General features: G+C 36.4%; 1 protein-coding gene across 5 annotated transcripts in view; it reads left to right on the forward strand.

Moving 5' to 3' along the window:
- The window catches only part of Il1rap (interleukin 1 receptor accessory protein), a 136,872-nt gene that overhangs the window by 35,120 nt on the left and 80,406 nt on the right, over positions 1–21,346 (forward strand). For all 5 annotated transcript variants that reach the window (XM_005342374.4, XM_078043871.1, XM_021721417.3 and 2 more), the window contains exon 2: positions 6,313–6,377. In XM_005342374.4, the coding sequence (XP_005342431.1) occupies positions 6,314–6,377 (64 nt within the window). In that variant the 5' untranslated portion in view covers position 6,313. The remainder of the gene's footprint in view (positions 1–6,312; positions 6,378–21,346) is intronic.

The raw sequence follows: 21,346 nt of genomic DNA on the forward strand, positions 1-21,346 counted from the left end.
TCTGAAACGTGTGTAATGGTATCCCATTGTGATTTTAATTTACATTTCCCTCATGGTTAGTGATTTTGAACATCTTCTCACATGTTTATCTTGGGCATATCCTTCTTCGTAAATTATCTCTTCATGACTGAACATTTTAAAATTAGGCTCTTAGTTTTATGTACCCTTCAACTTTATTCTTCTTTTAAAAATTGTTTCAATATTGTAGGGTCTTTATCCTTCCATATAAGTATTAGAATTAGCTCATCGGTATCTAAAAATATATCTTGCTAAGATTTTGATTGGAATTATTTAAATCTGTACATGTCAGTTTGGGAAAAATTGACATCTTCTCAATGTTGAGTCTTTCAATTCATGAATATGGTATATCATGTGGTTGATCTCTTGTATTATTTTCTGTTACAACTGTAACAGATTACTAGAAAAGTTACTTTAAAAGAACCTATGTATTACTGCAGTTCCTGTGATTCAGAAGGCCAAGCAGAATGTGATTTAGCTGGTTCTCTACTTAGGGTTTTATGAGGCTAAGAATTCTAAGTGTCAGCAAGGTTGTGTTCCTTGCTGGATGCTCTAAAGATGAGTTATGAAACATTTCAATTTCTTTAATAGTTATAGGGCTATTCAGGTGGTCTATTTCTTTTTTTTCTTTTTTTTTTAAGTTTTGGTAGTTTATTGGTTTCAACATATTGGATTATTTTATCTAAGTTGTGAAATTTATGCACCTAGACTTTATAGAATAGATTTATTACACTTTTAATGCCTCTGTGATCAGTAGTCATATTACCTCTTTCATTTCTATTATTCATGATGAGTATCTTCTAGTGGTATATCAATTTTCGTGTTCCTTTTAAATAACCCATGTTTTCCTATTTTAGTATTTTTTGATCTTTACTTATTATGGTTTCTTGCATTTTGCTTGCTTGGCTTATTTTCCCCTGCTTTTTTTTGCAGGGGAAGATTAGATCATCTACTTGAGAGAGAGATTTCTTCTTCAAAGTTCTTTAATTCAATAGATTATCCCATAGGTACATATTTGGTATGCTGTACTTTAATTTTTGTTCAAATTCAAAATATTATCTAATTTTCTTTGGGACTTTCTCTTAAATGTCTGAATTATTTAGAAGTATATTTTTAAATTCTGAAGTGTTTGGAGACTTTTTGTTTTGGATGTCTTGTTTAATTCTATAGATAAGAGAATATATTCTCAATTACTTTCAATTTGTTATGGTTTGATTTATGGTACACGATATGACCCATCTTGGTGAATGTCCTCTGTATACTTAAAAAGAACATACTGTTATTTTCTTTTTAGAGTCCCCAAAATGTTGCTGCATTCCCTGAGAAAGGCAGATTAGAATGTTTCCTTCATTTTACCCAGAATTAGAGATTCTATGTCCCTTAGCTAAAACTTGTTTACTGATAAATATTAGATTTTGAAATAGCCTTCACAGGGATTCTCTTATTATTAAAAATTTATAAACTAGGGCTGGGAATGTGGCTCAAGATGTAGCGTGCTCGCCTGGCATGCGCCGGGCCCTGGGTTCAATCCTCAGCACAACATAAAAATAAAATAAAGATGTTGTGTCCACTGAAAACTAAAAAATAAATATTTAAAAATTCTCTCTTTAAAAAAATTTATAAACTAGGTAAGAGTTTGATGATTAAAATAATTCTGATTTCTGAATAAATGTTATTTCCTTTTCTGTAAAATAGTATAATTAATAGCTCATTGTGTCCTTCAAAGGTATGATTGTCACATTTTGAAGGTTGTACCAATCCAAAAGCTACTCAAATTTTGTCAGTAAATTAGAGAAGGGAAAAGGAAAAAAATATGGATGAGGTCAGCAGGACTCTGGCAAGTGATTTGGTAGCAGGGTTGACCCCACATGGGAATGGCCATCTATAGTTCATGCCCTCGTGTTAATGGCCAGGTTTTTCACTGGGCAGATGGTAGCCAAGGGCATCTGTCAACCATGGCAGAAACGAAGCAAGTAATCGCAGTGTCATGGTTACAGGAGGTTTATCTGGCTGTGTCAGTCAGCCTTTCATCACTGTGACTAAAAAACCTGACAGAAACAACTGGGAGGAGGTAAGTTTTGTTTTGGCTCACAGTTTCAGGCATCTCAGTTCATGGTCATCTGCCTCCATTGTTTTGAGCCTGAGGTGAGGCAGAACATGATGTCAGAGGGCCTGGTGAGAGTTTCTCAGCTCATGACTGCCAGGAAGCAGAGAGGAAAGGATTAGGGCCAAGATAAATTCTTTCAAGGTGCATCCCAATGAACTATTTTCTCCAACTGGGTCTCATCTCTCAGTAGTTCATGGAGCCCTCAGTGGAGTTTTCCATTGGTGAGGTCAGAGCCCTCATGATCCAATCACTCCCCAAAAGCCCACCTCAGAACACATGAGACATTGGGAGACATTCTAGATGCAAACCATAACTTCAGTTTAGAACAAGACTTTACAGGGTACAATATGAAGTTTCTGGGAAGGAGAACTGATAACCACCAGGTGGAAGTTCCAAGCCTTGAGCAGTCTGTATGAATATGGAGCTACACATGGAATTGGGAAACTGGGATAAATTCAGTCCTGTGGACTGGTGAAGTGCCACTGTGGAGAAGAAATACTGACAAATGGTGACGCAAAGCAACACCAGCCTTGGGGCAGTAAACCTAGTTTTAGCTTATCCCCTGCTGTTACGACCAGGGAATCCAATAGTCAGAGTGATTCCGAGATAAAGAAGTCCTGAAGTTTATCAAGCTAGAGAATGCAGACCTTAGAAAATTCTACATATAGGGACAGATATTACAGTGCTGAGCACATGTTAATAAATCTTTGTTAACTTTTTTTTCTTGATTGTACAGAACTAAATACATATTTGCTACATGATCTAGGCATCTAAGTTGATAGATTAGAAAATAATATCATTAAATGCGAGAGAAGTACTAATACATAAGGTGGGACATATAGAAATGTCCATACAGTATATAAAATGAATAACACAGAAAAACCTAGCTGGGAATTCATTATATGTAGATTCCAGATATCTGAAAAGCAAGATCTGATAGGGCCCAAAACAATAATCTAAGGCTCAGCTATAGTTCAGATACAGGGAGCTGTTGCATGATTAGGCAGGTTCTTTTGTTTTCTGACAGTTTCTCCATTTTTGACCCAACACCTCCTTACCCTAAGAAACAAGAACCAAAATTGTATTACTGTTTATAATAATAAAATTCCAAGGTTGAATGCAAGATGATTTTAAATGAACCAGTGTTCTCCAAGGAGTTTCAGAGCAGCCAACCGCTTCTTGCTAACCTTGATACCTTAAGTCTGTCAAAACTAGCCCCTTCAATCACATTTCTTTTCATTGTGCTTTGTTTTAATTCATCACAGGGAAGGACTCATCCTAGATTTGTGTTTGCACATAGGTTACCTTTGGATTAGCTTTACCTTGGTGACCTCTCTGCTGCCTCTGGCGTAGTCCAGTTACTCTTGGGAATATCAATTAAGGTCCTCAATCACACTAATTAGAATGTCTTCTAAGTATTGCTTTAGGAGTTCAGCAGCTTATAAACAAGCAAATTGGGAAAATCTAGAGGTGTGCCTGGGTTTTTAAAATAAGCCAAAGCAGTTCAGAAGGCCAGATGGTTTCAGTATAGCCAAGTAGTAGGGCTGAAATTACTTGTGCTCAGAATCTCCAATGAACCGTCTAGTTGCTCTTGCTGACAAGGATTAATGCAGAATTATTAATTACTTTTATTAATGACTTGGATAAGGACATAGGTAGCATGCTGATTGAGTTTGTAGATGACACAAAGCTAAGAGGATAGCAATTACTGTGACAGCCTCAGGACCCAAGATGATTTCAAGACAGAATTTAGTCGCAATCCATCCAATACATGCCTAACAGAGTGACCTCCATAAGGCACAACTTGATGACTATATCACTCCTCTAATCAGAAAATATTAATGATTCCCTATTTTCTATTTAAGTTAAATCCCAAGTCTTCAGTCTTCTCTTCATGGCATTGCCATGTTCTGATTCTAAAGTTCTCTCCTTTCCAGAAAATTCTTCTATAGTTCTTTTTCTGATACCTTGTACTTGAGCCAAACTGGGCTGTTTATAGTCTATTTCCTGTTTTTGTCTCATATTTTCATTAACTTTGAAGATTATCTCCACCAAGAGTTTCTTTTTTACCATACTTTCTCTCTCAATTATAACCAGCCAAACCAGTTCTTGTTCAGTCAGAAAGAATCTCTTGTGTTCAGTCTGTGCCTGCTTCAGCTGCAGTCATCACTTTCCTTGCTAATCTTCAATAACATTTATTGTATCCTCTCTATTTTTACCAATTTCTACTTTGTAGTGCAGTTACTTGTATACAGTTTAAGTCCTTGCTAGACTCTGCCTAGTGCTGTAACTTCTGTCTGAAATGTCTCTGCCTTTCCTAAGTGCCTGTGTGTGTTTTATACACAGTTGATGACACTGAAGTGGTTTGAATGGAGTTTATTCTGAAGAGAAGTGCCTTTAGAAAAGGCTCTATATCTTGCTTGCTAGAGGCCCCTGCAGTTAGTTTATAGTAAATTGTAAACAGAAAATGCTCCTTAATGTTTTTTTTTTTTTTTTTTTAAGAAGTGCCTTGTGTAGGTTAGGAAGGTGCTTTACCAGTGAGCTACACCCCTAGCCCTTGATACATGTTTATTGAATAAATCACGAACTAATGGGGAACAGTAGATTTCCACAAAGTGATGGTGTAAATATTGGAAAGGAGTGGGTTGGAGAAGAAAGATACATTTAATCTCAGTAAAAGAGCTGCTTGTGTTATAATAAACCCTTTGTAATTTTTGTATGACTAGGCTAGAGAAGGAAGCATGATATGACCCACAGATTGTTGCTGATGTGTGACTAAGACAGGTGACATGGGTTGGAACCTTACATTGTCCTTTAGGATTATCATACCTTAGACTGCTTGGCAGTACCAGTTTATACCTTATCTTTCTAGGTAATATTCTTAAAAGTGGCACATTTAATTGATGGTCTAGATCATGCTATTTATTGAGTACCTCTTTGGCTGTATTAGGATGGTAGGTCCCTTTGGTTGTGAAACTTGGAGTATAGACTTTTTTGTTGTTGTTACTGATAATTAAAGCCAGGGACACTGTACCACTGAGCTATATCCCTACATTCCTAGACCTTATTATTTTTTTCCTCTGAGACAGGGTCTTGCTAAGTTGCTGAGGCTGGGCTTGAACTTTTGATCCTCCTGCCTCAGCCTCCTGTGTAGCTGGGATTACAGGCTTGTGTACCATGCCCAACTGCATCATAGGTTCTTTGAAATAACAGCTGTCAGCCTGTTGTGGGTATAAATTCCCTTTCTGTCACTCTCCAGAAACATGATCTGGACAAGTTATCAAGACCTCTGTAAGCATCTTTGTATGGCTGTTTTCTTCAAAACAGATAGCAGAGGTCTTGATCAGGGAATTTCTGAGTCATCTCCAGGTTTCAGGGTTTATAAACCTACAGAGGATTTACCAGTGGTTGGACATATCTAGGGTAGGAAGAAAATAAATTCCTTCCAGAGTTGTTAAATCTCTAGGTCTTCTGCATTAAAGATCACACAACCAAATGCAAGGGCAGGGTTTCTGCATGTTGGCAGCTTCAGCTGGTTATCAGTAGGAAGGCTAGAGATCACAGAAATTGGACTCCTGCCTCATCATCTGTCTCTTCCAGTGAGAAGAGTAAGAGCAGCAGGGCAGAGAGTTTGTATATTTCCCCTTAATATAAATTCAGATTGTGGTGGACGACAGACTAAGTCTGCATCCAGGACTTCTAGATGTTCCATTCATCACTGAGAAGGAAAAGTACCTGGTTCCTAAAATATTCTCCATTGGAATGGACCAAAGGACCTCAGAAAAGGGTAAAATTTCTCTGCCAGAAATGTGACTCCTGGTCAAACATCCAGATGAATATATTATTATGTTTTATGTAGGCAGTTATAGTTTTATGATTAAGAGAGAGTTCTGGAACCTGATAACTGGTTTTTGATCATAGTGCCACCTATTTCTAGCCAAAGGATCTTGGTTATGTTACTTTGACTTGTCTGGGTTTCCTTATGTATATGTAATTTGGAGGTTAAATAATAAATGACAAAATAAAACCCCTATAATTGGTAGGCTCTAATAACTAAACCTGTTGGTATTATAAAACTCTCCTAGCCGCTCTCACTCTATGATCAGTGTTCCTACGCTCTAGTTTTTACTGTTTAAACACTGGAGAGTAGCAAATGCTCTGCCTTACCTTCGTGTCTGTCTTGACAGGATGGGACTTCGGTGGTGTGTAATGAGTCTCTGCTTCTATGGGATCCTGCAGGTTGATGCCTCAGGTAAGTGAATGACTTTTGACAATCAATTGAAGTTTAAGTCATGTTCAGGACAATGTATCCACTCTTTCTGAAGACTAATTTTAAAAGAAAATAATGCTTCTGTCCATTATCTTCTGTGGTAGCACAGAATCATATGTAGAAGAATTTGGTGATAGGAATCTGGTGATAGAATCATTGATGTCTCTAGTCTTCATGGACACAAGACACTTTGGTAATGTGGTCCATTGTGTATAGACAGAGGACATTTTCATCACCTTCAAGACCATTAGAAGACTGTTTCTTTTCCCTTACCCTAGGACCAATGGGAGAACAAATGGCAGTGATGGTAGCACTGTCTATTTCTCAAGCTTGAGCCTGCAGTGAGGAAGGCCTCGGTGGTTAATAGGTCACTAAGCCCCTAAAAACAAACCAGACACCAAACCAAAAATCATAAACCAAATCAAAAACCAATGATGGGTTTCTGCCGTAATACTTCTGTATAGGAAAAAAAAAGAACTTGTCTGTAGTCTCATTCTTTCCTGGGAGGTTACTCTGTAAGAGGAGCCAGCCAAGACCTTTACTGAGTTTGAATAAATGAGAAGCCATTATCAACCCGGATCATATGAATTCAGAGTTGGAAGGGCCTTGATATTAGAAAGTGCATGTTTTGCCATCTCCTCTCATCTCCAGCATTGCTGTTCAGAATCACCCCCTGGTACTTCTAACTAGTGATCACCCATTGTATTTTTGGATTGATTGCATTTTTAGAAAGTTTTTAGTACAAACAGAAATTTTTCTTTGTCATTACCATACATGTTTTCAGTTCAGCTGTATGATTGAAACATAAAATAGTTAATGCAATGTTTCTGTAAATTTAATGCTGGAATATGGGAATCCTCATTTGGAAAAAAAAAAAGATTGCCATGTATAATTTTTTTCTCCTGAATACCATGGACTATACTTTGAATATCTTTGCTTTAACTCTTATTCTATGTGAGAAAGCTTCAGAAATGTTGAATCAGCGATTATATAACTAGGACCCCAGTGTTCTGCAATATATAACTTCAACTGTGCATCACGTGGCATGGATTTGAGCCCTCCTACCAACCTGATCATCCTTGCTGGGTGCATTTCAGTTTTCTATGCCACTTAAAGCATTGTATTAGAAACCAAAAATAGGTCTAAAGGAGGGGTAATAACTAGGACAGAGTACAGCTCAAAGCTGAAAGTAGAGATAACTTCTAAACTTGTTGGCCCTTTGGGACTTCACAGAGGAAAGGATATATTTTAACAAGAGATGATATTCATTGAGATACACTGCTATATAGATGGTGTATACTAGATTCACAGCATTTCTCCTACTTGTTTGTGTTTCTCATTTGATTGTGACCGACTCCATGAGTCCTGATTTTTAAATATGTTGAATATAACCCCCACTGTTAATTTGCTCTTGTTTGATTTAGTTCTGTTTGAATGTTAACTACTCACATTCCTTCCATCCTTGTCCATTTCAACTGAAACAACCCTGCCAATCACTTTTTATTCCTCTCCTGTCTTTCATTTTCTTCATATCGGTTATTATTTCCTGAATGACATTAACTCTTTCTTCTCTCTTCTTCTCCTACCTGTCCTCCTTCTGTTCCTCCTCCCCACTCTTTTTTCTCCCTAAACACCTGTTCTCCTCTTCTCCTTTCTTCCTTCCCTCCCTCTCTTCATCATTACTTCCTTCTCTTGGTTTTAGCCACCCGAGGGCACAGACTTGTCCATCTGTTTGATCTCCAAACATTTGGTATGATGAATGACACACAGAGACATAGTAGGTGCTCAATACATACATGTTAAATTGATGAATAAGTGTCCCTCCATATTACCCTCTTTAATACCCCCTCAAACTGGCTAGCTTTATACTAGAAATGTTTAAATCTGTACTAGTAATTCATTGTGGATCCATGTTCTGCTTCACCTTTAAGGAAAAGGAGAGATGACCATGTCTCTCTTGTTGAAAGATCAAGGAATTCTGAAGTTAATGAGAGCTGGTTCCTCCTCAGTGGAACAGAGCTGCTTTTTGAATGACCTTTACTGTAATCCATCCAAGGAGTGTCCCTTCCCCAAATGCCATTGGTAAGGGAGCTCTCTACCCAGGAACTGTGACTCATACTTCTGCCAGGGGAAGCTGACTTCTTGAATAAGATGAGTTCTCATTCCAGCCCCATTGAGTCACCATGGGAGCAGGAAACATGCTGTAATCCCCTCGGCCCATCTGGCACATACTCATTTGCCTTCCTCATGAAGAGGTGTATTGTGTCTGCGTCAGGGCCGCACTTCCTAGTCGGAGGGAAAGGAGTCAAAAGGAAGCATTGTTGACAAAAATAAAAGGGGCAACTGACTGTGAGGAGGAAAGGGACCATTGCGCATCTTGAGGGATCAACCAAGTTCTCTGTGTGCGAAGGTATCGCTTTTTATGATGGAGATGCTGGCTGACCTGCTGGTCTTCAATGAGGCTCTCTGTGCTTATCTTAATGGAAGCACCAGTTTTTAAAAGGAGCAAAAAGAGAGAGAGTCTGAAAACCTCAAAGCACACTACATGCATATGGGATTATTAAGAATCTTATCTGTTGTTTGGGGACTGTCTATGGAATCTCCCCTTTAAAGAGAAGTTTCCAATTTTAGAAAAGGAACCATAACAACTTCATGGTTTAGTGGTATGCAGTGGGACACGGCATTCTGACTTCCAGATATGGTCTTCTGGTAGCAGAACTATGATTTCTTACCCTCCAGGGGTGGGTGTGCAACATTGACATCTCAGGTAGTGACAAAAGCAAATAATAATTTAAAAAAAAAATCATCATTATTTCCTTTTAAGGAATTAAATCATAGATACTTATAAAAATGATATATAATTATAATGTAGTAGAGTAATAATAATAAAGTTCCCTTTGTTTAAAAAAAGCAGTTTACATTTTACGTATTCAATATCATTTAGTTCTCACACCCAGATTATCAGGTGGCTGTGGCTATTAAACTCCCCTTTTTGGATAAGAAAACTTAGAATCAAAATGGCTAAATGAACTGCCAAAAGTCACACAGGTAATAACTTAGCATAATTGAGACTTCAACTAGTTTCTCAGTTCCCAAGACTCATATTATTCTTACTAGATATGCTTCTTTGAGGCCCTGGCATAACGTAAATAATTTAGAAAGAAGTCATGATCCATGGAATTACAGGTAATCATTTTGAAGGAGTCACAAGTAATCATTTTGCTAATTGTTGAGGAATTACTCAGTAATGGTTTTCTATGCTGCCTAGATAAGGAGTGTCTTTACAGTCTCAAGACCTTTTCTTCAGAAGGAAAATCATGACAATCCTAATTTCAAACCTCAGGATTCTCATTTTTGTTTGTTATAGTATTTAGTACTTCCACTATTAAACTCAAAGAAGTTTCCATTTGCAACAATTACAAAGGAAACTCTGGAGTCACCACACATTTCTCCTTGGCATGTTTCCTGTTAGCTGCATGTTAGAAACTTAAACTGTTGAAGTTGCCTTCAGACTAGAAATAAAGACGTGGAACCGTTGACTCCAAATTGGGGAGACAGTGAAAGTGGCACCATATCCTGTATGGTGAACTTGAAAGATAGTGCCTCAACAAAAAAACATTTGCTGTGCAGATCATATAAGAAAGAACATGCACTGCGTTATTTCCTCAAAATGTATGTATGTATGTACCTACAGATCTTTTAATATAGCTTTTTATTTCAAAGTCAATAGTTAACTTCATGCTAACTGCAGGGTTAAACTCCAAAATATTCTCATTGGGGTAAAGGGGCTGTTTTATAGTTTAGGAAATGAAGAGCCAGGGAGATAGCTTAAGCACATGATGCTCATGATAACAAGTCTGATAGAGCTGGTTTTGAAGGCTGCCTTGATCTCAGAAGCAGGGCTCTTTCCTTGATATCACATTGCCTTGTTTCTGCTATCAAAAGTAAAATCCTTTGATTTCTCTTTTATGAAATCTGAAGAGAGTGGAGACAATCTATTGATTTATTGGGCATGAATTAAACAATACAAAATAAACAAATTAGTAAAGACACTGAGTTATGCTTGTAATTTACCATATTAAGTTCTGATTGTTGTTTTACTGCACAAGCTGTTTAATGACATTTAAAAAAATCATTTCATCACTTTTTGTCACTACGTTCGGACCTGTAAACCAAACCAGCCAACCAACTAACCAACAACAGCGCAGACCCCAACTAATTCAAGCTTGTTTTCATTAAGGAAGATTATGCCTTATAAACACCCATGAGGTACACCCTTCTTATTCCTCAGTTAAATGGCTTCTGAGGACAATTTTAACAACAATGATTTTATTACCTTCTAAAGTGAATCCATTTGAACATTCTATTTTCCAATATCTAGGGTGAAAAGGGGGAGGTTCTTGTTTTTTTGAAAAAGTCCTGCAGTAAAATTTGAGAAAAAGGATATAAAATAAATGGCCAGTGGGATGCCATGAGAGAGCAGAGAAGTCAATAATTGTTTCAAGAGATAGTGAGGAAGACTTCTGCATCAATGAATAAGTGCCTTTTCCTTGGAGGAAATGCATTTCTTATTTGGGAAGAGAATAGTACAGGGTAACGGAAAGGATAGTGTAAAGGCAATTGAAACCAAGCCAAGCTGGAATGGGAGATTGGGAACAGATTGTGGAGCACAGGAATCCATTCAGAAAAAGACAATCATTGTGTTTAATGTATTTAAATATAGTTGGCTAGAGTGCTTCCACCCCTCAACCCCAAATTCTATCTTATTTCTGCAAGGACGTATCATGTTTTTAATGCTACGTAATGGTCCTTTCAGCTTTTGTTAGGAATTCAATTTGTTGCCAGCCTCAATGGCCTCATTTTATTTGAATGTGCTTTTGAAAAACTCCACACTCAGACGTGCTTGTGACATTCAGTCCTGTCTCTGTCGCCCATGGTTGGTCATACTGAACACTCGTCATTTCTATGCAATTTAGTGCAAACATTTGGAGAATGTATGAAGAATACCATTTCATTTTATTCTTAGGCCTAAAGGTCATTGGAGTCACAGAATTTCACCCTGTTGTCCTTTAAATGCTGCTTCTTGGGGGCAGATCTCAGCCTCTCACCATTGCTTTTTTATTTCCCTTCCAAGCTGTATTTATATTTTGAAACACCCTGATATTTATTTTTGGGTTACTTGTACTTCCCAAGGGTGAGTATTATGTAGCCTGATTGAAAAGAGATTTGAGGACCCTAATTTATTGGTCTGATGCTGACTCTGCAAATAAACAGCTTCTTGTAACACACTGATAATTCCATGATTGGAAAAATGACCTGATTCTTACTTCATGTGGCTTTGTTAGTTAAGGGAAACTGGAAATTTTCAGGGAACCCATGAGTGCATAATGGCTGTAGGTATCAAGGCTTAGTTCATAGGACTTTATTTTGCCCTTTGAATCAGTTTCCTTTTCTACTATTTTCCCTTTCCTCTTCCAGAACATGTGTTTCTGCCCTACTGAAGTGAGCTCTGTAGAATCAGGTCTTCACCTTAGAACTGACTCACCACCAGGCCCATTCTTGCCCATTTTGATTCCACTGTTTTCTTTTCTTGCTTAGCTGATTAACTACTTTAGGAAACAAGATATATTCCCACCCAAGATAAAACATGATGATTGCCCTTTAATCTAGTGGGTGCTGCCGTTTCTCATTTAGTTCTGAGAGACAGAGAGAAAATGTGTACACTTTTCAAAAACTCTGGGAACCTCAGTCAATAACTCCACGTACTTGCCATCCAAATCTATAAAAACTCAGGTAACACAATTGCCTTATGTTGTCTTTCCCCATTTTAGAGGGAGTAGAAAGATTGAAAAATACAAGATGGCTAAGCACATGATAGGAGAGAGAGAAAATAATCACACCTTCAGTGATCTCAACTTGTCTGTGTTCTGTTGTTTCCTTGAATTTTGTTTCTCCTTCTACCATGGGAGCCAAACACATGTGTGATAAAGCAGTATATTGTTAAGAAGTGAATATCATTTTCCTACAGTATTTGTAGGTCCTGGAATAAAAATAATTTAAGGGTCTAGCTTTATTTTGTTATTTTTTTTCTTTCTAATATACATTCTTATTTTTGGAAGCGCTCTTTGAGAAAGACGGGAGTGTGCACTTTGTATATACACTAAGGTACTGGTGTTTGCATTCCCCCCCTGAGTATATTATATAGAATGTTGTGGTCTTTTCAAGGTTTAGGTTTGCCATGCCATACCCACAAGGTGGACCAGAAGAAAGTATTTGCCTAACTATGCATCCTCAGTGGAAACTCCAGAGCCTGTTCCTTTAGACAGATATTTTTAGACAGATATTAGAGAAAGGAAGCAGAAAACAAGTGTTATCTATTAGTCACTAATGACTTTTCTATATAGACGTTGACCTTTATTAATTAACTATGATGTGTTTTATATTACACTTGCATAACAGATACAATTATATTTGAAATATAGAGCCTTATTATGTTTCAAAGCAAATACAATATACAAATTATTGTTCTCAAGTAGAACCCAAATGGACCATTATTTGGTATTATTTTGTTTGTCTTTTTTTTTTTTAACATGGAGAAACTTTTAATTGTTCATCATAGACTTGTTTGATGTTTAGATGCAGTAACCCACAAGGTATAAATGGATGTGGATGAGTTCACCTGAAAGATCTTTCCTATAGATTCTCTGGGACTTTAGACTGTCCCAGAAGTTGATTAATGAACTGATTTTTGATTGTCAGAGAGAAAACATTAATTTTATCTATATGTTTTGTAATTTTCTTTGGGCTATTTTGATTTATCTGGTCTCCTAAGGAAAATGGATTTCCTCTTATGCAACATGTTCTGGCACTCAGGGATGGAATTTAAGTAACTTTTCAGCATTTTTCACTCTCCACTCAAGATAAAGGAGAATGAAAAGAAGGGAGGAGGAGGAAAGGAGAGACAGAAATACAGAGAAAAAGAGAAATAGAAATACAAAGGATAAGAATAGTGATACAGACACACTTTAGAATGCAGTAAAGGATTTGCTGGATTTGATAGACAAATTAATCTTTTCAGATTAAAAGAGCTTCTTTTTTCCTTTTTTATTTGGGGGGGGGATGCTACACTTAAATATCCTTTCCTTTGTCCTGAGATTTGCATTGGATCATTGAATGGTTTTCTTTTCAGAGTTTTTTTTTTTGTAAGTTTTATTATTTTCTTCCTTCTTAGTATATTAAAATAATAAGAAGAAATATAAACCTTAAATATAATAGAAGTTTCCTTATATGTAGTGCACCTCCAATTATAAAAGCCATCACCATCTCCAGGGATAAGGCTTTGGAAAGCAAGAATATTTGTATTCTGAGGAAAGTGTGGAGCAGCTGTGGTGGAGACTTGGAGGTCCACATTGCTTTTACAATAATGAAGGAAGAGGAGATGGTCAGAGTCTGGATCCCCTTTTGCTTGTTCATAAATTCTAAGACAGAAAAAAAAATCTGTTATTTGCAACTGATGTTGAGCTGTGAAACGTCTTTGCTAGTTGTAATGTATTGCTTGAGGCTTAGCACAAACTCAGCTTATATTCAGATCTAGAAGAAGGATGCAGCTTTGGAGAATAATTGAAATCATGAAATTTTTGAATAGAGTAATTAGTAAATGGAAGTGTAGGAGGAATCACTCCCTCCCATGTATGTAATGTTACGGAATGCTAAGGGGGCTTTCAAGAAAAAAGTGAAGACAATGTTCTTTGTTCCTGGTTGCTTTATTAAAGCAAAGTCTTACTTATCTCACCTTTATTACTCTAAATATTCTGTTATTAAAAATGATTCTTCATTTCACCTACACTGCAGTTATAACTGATGACTGCAATAATAACCATGAAGCATTATATGATATCGATATTTTTAATCAGTTAAAGAAGATCATGTTAAACTAAACATGGCTTTAAATTTCTTACATTTTAATTGTCTGTAAATAGCCATAGTGTATGTGTTTGTGTGTGTGCACCTGCATGTGTGCACACATGCAATAGAAAAAAGAAAGGCAAGTGAAGGAAATAATATTAATTGAATGAGGGAGTATATTTGTATAATATTATATAACTTATGAAACAGTCCCATAAGATAGAGAAATTTTTTTCTTCTATGTTTACTGATGAGGAGCTCCACATTCAGAAAAGTAAATTAACTTGCCCAAACTCACTACAGCTAGTAAGGGGTAAAAACTTGTATTACTCTTTGGTTTTTTAAGGTGCATGGTATTTTATTTATTTATTTGTTTTTAAGTGATTTTATTTTTTAAATACATGACAGCGGAATGCATTACAATTCTTATTACACACATAGAGCACAATTTTTCATATCTCTGGTTGTATATAAAGTATGTTCACATCAATTCATGTCTTCATAGATGTGCTTTGGATAATGATGTCCATCACATTCCACCATCATTGCTAACCCCTGCCCCCATCCTTTCCCTCCCACTCCTCTGCCCTATCTAGAGTTCATCTATTCCTCCCATGCTCCCCCTCCCTACCCCACTATGAGTCAGTCACCTTGTATCAGAGAAAACATTTGGCATTTGTTTTTTGGAATTGTCTAACTTCACTTAGCATTATCTTCTCCAACTCCATCCATTTACCAGCAAATAAAATGCATGCTATTTTAAATATACCACACTGATAACTGAATTCTTTGTATTTAAAACTCTTTGTTTTTGAAATATGCTGACCAACCAGCTGCATGTCCAAAATTGATGACAGAAAAAATACATATTTGAAAAGAAATACCCAACCGATTAGCAAAACTAAACGTAAGATGTGCTTTTTGATTATGCAAATACTGTTCCAAATTGATTTGTACCAGGCTTCCTGAAACCCCTACATTGTATTTCAAAGGTATATATTCAGATTATAGATATCTTTCTATGTTTATAAACATTTCCCTAAAGGAAAGCACTTCTAAATAAGAACAAGTTTGCAGATGGGTACAGGGAAGCTGGCTCAGTACAAATGCAGTGGGTTTATGTGGAGTGGGAGGCTGGTAACCTCAGTGTGCCACAAGATTGCTTTGCTATATTCATTTAGTTTCCATGTGGCTAACTCAGATACTAACTGAAACTTCTCGGCTGTTTCTCTTTAGCCAACTACTTCAGATTCTGTTCCTCCTTCCATGTGTTAAGGGATGCAGTAAATGATGTTTACATGTGGCTCTGAGATGTTTTTGGTCTCCAACAGTGTACAGTTCTAGAAAATTCTTTGCAGTCTAAAAATGCCAGTTCTTTTCCACTAAGCTTTGGCAGTGATGGGGTGTGAATTTTGAAATTTGATTGTGGTTTCACTCCAAGTTCCATTTTATTTCTGATGGAGTTGGAATGTTTTATCCTGCTCAGAAACTGTCACTTTTTTGTGGGTGTAGCAACAAAATGGCTAAAATAACTGTCACCTGGACTTAGCAAGCACACAAAAGATTGGGCTGGAGGGATTATCACCAACCTATTCATAGGTAAGCTATTCCACTTACTGCAAGCTCTCCAAAATTGAAATCCTAGCATGTTAATACACAAATCCTCTTCAGTTCCTAAGGAATCAGGTTTTTAATAGGCTATTTATCCATTTTAAAGAGTAAAATACTTTTGTCACAGAAGGATAAATATTCCCCTCTAATTCTGAGACTGTATCTGGTGATTTAGTAAGAACAGATCAAAGATCTATATAACCTCAAATTTTAGGGAAAATGGTACTTTATGATTAGATGGAAAACTGTGTTTAGCAGATGCTCTCTGGATACCTGTTGTGGACAAAGCTTTTTATAATGGGGAAGGAAAGATAAATAAAACATTTTGCATTTATTCACTTGTTCATAGTGTATGGGCATGGGCTAGACCTGGTCCTTGTCTATACTGGTAAACAAGGCAGACATCTCTTCCATCATGGTGCTTACAGTCTTGGGGATGCATTGTGGCTGAACAAAAGAAGTAAATAAACAGATTTTTATAAAAAAAAATCTATGCTGATTATCTATAGGGCATTGTATTGATGGAAAGTAATGGGATAATACTTCCCTTGTTGGTGGTTAGGAAAGATCTATGTAAGATGTCTTTCTATTGAGATCCAAGGAGGAGAAATGCCATCTATATGCAAAACAGAGGGAAAGGCAGTGGAGTGGCATGTGTCAAGGAAAGCCCTGAGGATCATTCCTACATTATTGCTGGAGCTTCAAGAATTTGGTAGCAAAGGGCAAGGAATGAAGAGGAAGAGGTAGCACATACTAAGGGTTTGTTATTATTTTCCTTCATGGTTGGAAAAACCACGGGAAGAATTGATGAGGGCCATCACATTATCCAGCTGTCATTTAGCATTCATGCTAGTTACTGTGTACGAAACAGATTGGAGAAGATCCCAGTTTCTCTCTGCATGGTGAACAAGGTCCTTTAAGCAACCCTTTCGTTGTAAAACAGGTAGAAATGCTGCATTTAAAGATAAATGTCTTTTAAAATGAATTGATGAGTTGGTAAGGAATCCTCAGAGGCCAAAACTGAAGTGAAAACAGGAATCCATAAATGAAAGGAAAGCAGTTCTGTAGCTGGCGACTGCCCAGGATAACATCTCAAGTCTGCAGCAAAAGATGTGTTTACATACTAGGAAATTTGGGGTAGTTTCTTTAAAAATAAAACAGAATTCTTACTTTATAGATTACCCCCAAACAATTCTTGATTGAATTAAATATTTAATTTTTTAAAAAGCAATTAAATCCTAAAAGTACTAAAAATCCTAAAAGCAGCAAATATATGCAAACATTTTTATAAAGTTGGTATAGAGAAGGCCTTTCCAGAGACATCACCAAAGGTAAAGCTCTTAGAAGAAAACTTGGTATATTTGATTACACAATGATTGGGAAAAGTAATAGGGCATTAAAGGAAAATGAAAAATTGGGAGAATACATTATGTGGTAAGGGTTAATATTATCAGGAATACAAGGAGCTCTGACATAAACAAATCTTTCCAATATAAAGTAAAAAAAAAATGAGCAATTATTTAAAACTGGCAGTTCAGAAAGTTCAAAAAAGAATTGAAAACGAGGTGATCCTACTAACTTAAGCTCAAGTTCATGAGTAGGAAAATAAGAGCAAAAATGCAACTCCATTTTTTATTCATCAGTTTGGCAGAGATTAATGGGACAGTCCTGCCTGGCATTGGTGGGGACATGGTGATCTAATGAGCAAGTAGGGTGTTCTCATACACAGAGGTGAGCAGAGAGAGTTTGTACCTGGAGTAGGTCATGTGGAGTGTATTGTGGCTGTTTATTTCTAAGGTGCTGTGGAAATGCCTCCTGGTGTCCTGGTAATGAATCTTTCACACATAAACTCTGAGGAAATATTCAGAGAAAGCACCAAGATGTATTCATAACGGTGTTTTTCATAGGGTTATTAAAATAGATAACACTGAATGTAAATATTCATTGATAAAGTGTGAATAGATGAATTGCTGTCAGTAGAGGGGAGTACTATGGACCTATTACAAATATAATGTGAACAAATTACACCCCACATATGTATAATATGTCAAAGTACACTGTCTTGTATATCTAAAAAGAGCAAAAGATAATTAACTTAAAAATATATAATATGCATTTATATTTGTTGATGTGGTATGTTTCTGATAGAGCTTTCTGATTAAGAAAAGGTACCATAAAGCAGGGATAGATCAAAACCTTTAAAAACAGTAGCAGTTGCTTGCTGGACCTGGATGGCATTAACTCATGAGAGTCAAATGTTCAGTTTTCAGGAAGTTTTTGAACCAGTTATCAACTGCTTGGTGGTTTGGAATTACCTCTAGTGAGAATACTTATCCTATGGAAGCTGGTAAACAGATGCTACAAATTTTCTCTCTCCTCTACCAGCCCACCATGCACGTGGAAGTCCATGTGTACAGATGTGTAGAAAGCCTTTGGTAGAATATACAAACAAACCTTGACAGAAATTATCTTTAGAAAGTAGAACGATGTTTGGGTTTATTTCCTCATTTAAAAAAATAATTTTACTAGGGCCTGAGGTTGGGGCTCAGTGGTAGAGTACTTGCCTAGCATATGTGAGGCACTGGGTTCAATTCCCAACATGGCATATCAATAAATAAAATAAAGGTCATTGACAACTAAAAAATTTTTTAAAAAATAATTTTACTTACTGTCTGAATGTATTACAGTCATAATGTAATTACAGATAGAGAATAACAATTTTTAGAAGTAGGGGAGAATGAAGATCTCTACTTGTTGGAATTCTGGGGATGGTGAGAAGAGCTAACTGTGGCAGACTCTGTTGTTGAATCATTGAATTTTTGTTTTCCCCTATGTTGGTATGTTAATGACTTCCCTAACATAGAGATGATTTGATTTCAATATTTATAAAATGACCTCCCTAGATTACTAAGTTACATGCTTTCTGAGGGCAAAGAAATATTACTATTGATTTTACTGCATTATGACAACCGCTGGTCTTTGTATATTTAAGTATATATTGTCAGGAGAATTAATATTAGCTACAGAAAGAGCTGGAAGTTCCAATCAGTGAGTCCTCACTTTCTCTCATCAAAATTTACTAATTCTGGATACTTAGTCCCCAAATTATTTAGATGCTTACCTATCAACCTGCTCTTTTAAACATTTTTATTGATTACAGGCAGCTTTCTGTTTTTTAAATTTTTTTTTTATTTTTCATCTTTGTGCTTGTTAAACACAAAATCAGTGCGAAAGAGTATGCTCAGCCAGCTGTCAACATTTCAATTTCTGTGGGCATGATTATGCGTGTGTTAAACAAATGAATACTTTTTCCTTCAGCTGTCAGCATTCCTGCATTTCTCCATGCAGCAAACATATGTAGTACTGGGTTTACATTAGGAGCTGGAGACAGCGCGCATTATTTTATATTTACTAAGCATCACTTTGGTGAATGGCATCATGCAGTATTTTGCAGTCTAAACGTTGTAAAGTAGAGCATCATTCCTCTTCACAGATGAGGAAGTATGGGCTTGTAGAGGTCAGATGATTCCATAGTCCTGCAGTAAGTAAGAGAACTAGGACTCAAGCTCCTGTCTAAGCCCATTTATTATTTTTCCTGGCTGGTCCATGGGATTCCCTACCCTTTCACTACTGAGGACATCATTTATTTTATATTTTTCTAAATACTCCTGTTTCACAAAAGAAAACTAGACATGTTAGTTACATAGCCATCACTGCAATGTAATATGAGAACCTTTCATTACCCAAAGAAGAAACCCTGTATTCATTAGCTGCTAATCTTCAACCCTTTCCTGCCCTTCTCCAGACCTATTCACTAATCTGCTTTCTATCTGTGTACATTTTCCTGTTCTGGATATTTCATATAAGTGGAGTCATACTATATGAGACTTTTTTTTTTACTGGTTTAGCATAATTTTTTCATTTAATACAATATTTTTAAGGTACATCCATATTACGACATGAAACAATACTCCCTTATTTTTTATTGACAGGTAATATTCCACTGTTTATTCATTCATCACTTATAAACATTTGGATTGTTTCCACTTTTGGGCTGTTACAAATAATTCTGCTTTGAACATTGTAAGTTTTTGCATGGACATACATTTTCATTTCTCTAGGGGATATACCTAGAAATAGAATTCCTAGGTCATGGTAAATTTATGTTGAACATTTCGAAGAACTCTCAAAACTATTTTCCAAGGTGACTACATCATGATAAATGCTTTTTGAAGTATTGAAATAGCAGGTGAGTCTGAAGTGGGTTTTGACAACTCAGCTTTATAGAATGACTCCTTCAGGTAAAACATATTGCAACAAAAAAGAAGAGATGGATGCACATTCAAGTGACTTCCATGTGTTGGCTATAGTGAAATTGGGAGTGTACATATCTTTTTGTGGTCCTGATTTCAGTTCCTGTGTATGTACACCTCAAGTGGTATTGCTGGATCACATGGTAGTCTATTTTTAATTTTTGAAGGAATTTTCCTGGCGTTTTTCCAGAATGGATAACACATACAAGAAATCAGCCTTATGAAAAGAGAAAACCCTGCTGCTTGCAGCAATATGGATGAATCTAGAACATATTATGCTAGTAAATAAGCCAGTCACAATACAATATCACATGAGCAATCTAAAATAGTCAACTCATAGAAACAGAGTAGAATGGTTTTTGCAAGGGCTAGAACAGGTAGAAACAAGTATTAGTCAAAGGATACAAAGTTTCAATTTTACAAGGTAAATAAATCCTGGAAATTTACTGTACAGCTCTATCATTAGCAAGATTGCATTGTATAAATTTACAAAGAGGTTAGGTCTTCATTATAAAGTGTTCTTTTGTTCATACCAATAATGAAAATAATAACAACAAATATGGTGGGAGGAAACCTTTTTGTTTCATCTTGTGGTGGTTTCATGGATGTATAATCATCCCAAGATCCATTGAGTTGGATTCAGTAAACATGTACAATTTTTATATGTCAACCAAACAAACCTTACTGAAGTGAAAAGAGGAGGAGGAGGTGAGGGGAGGAGAAGACCATGGTGAATTCAGAAGCCTTCCTTTTTCTCAGCTCCTTAATCTTTGACCATGCAGTGGAGCACCTGAACATTTACTTTTTATTTAATGTTGACAAAATTAAATCTCAGTACTATGGGAGCTCAGAAAATATCTTGGGTCCGAAAATGCCCTGGTTAATTCATAGTATATAATTCAGAATAAAAAATCCTGAACTGAAGTTAGATCATGGTTCCTTGTGACTCTTAGTGTCCTTTATCTATAAAATGAAGATGATAATATTGGGCTTGCCTATCTCATGGAGTTGTTATGGAGATTCACTGAGATAATATATTTAAAAGTTTTCTGTACCCAGCCAAAGGAAACAGATGCTCATTCAAATAAGCCTGGAAACTGAGAGCACACACTTGGCAGATGG

Source organism: Ictidomys tridecemlineatus, chromosome 3 (genome assembly GCF_052094955.1).
Source record: "Ictidomys tridecemlineatus isolate mIctTri1 chromosome 3, mIctTri1.hap1, whole genome shotgun sequence".
Taxonomy (NCBI): Eukaryota; Metazoa; Chordata; class Mammalia; order Rodentia; family Sciuridae; genus Ictidomys; species Ictidomys tridecemlineatus.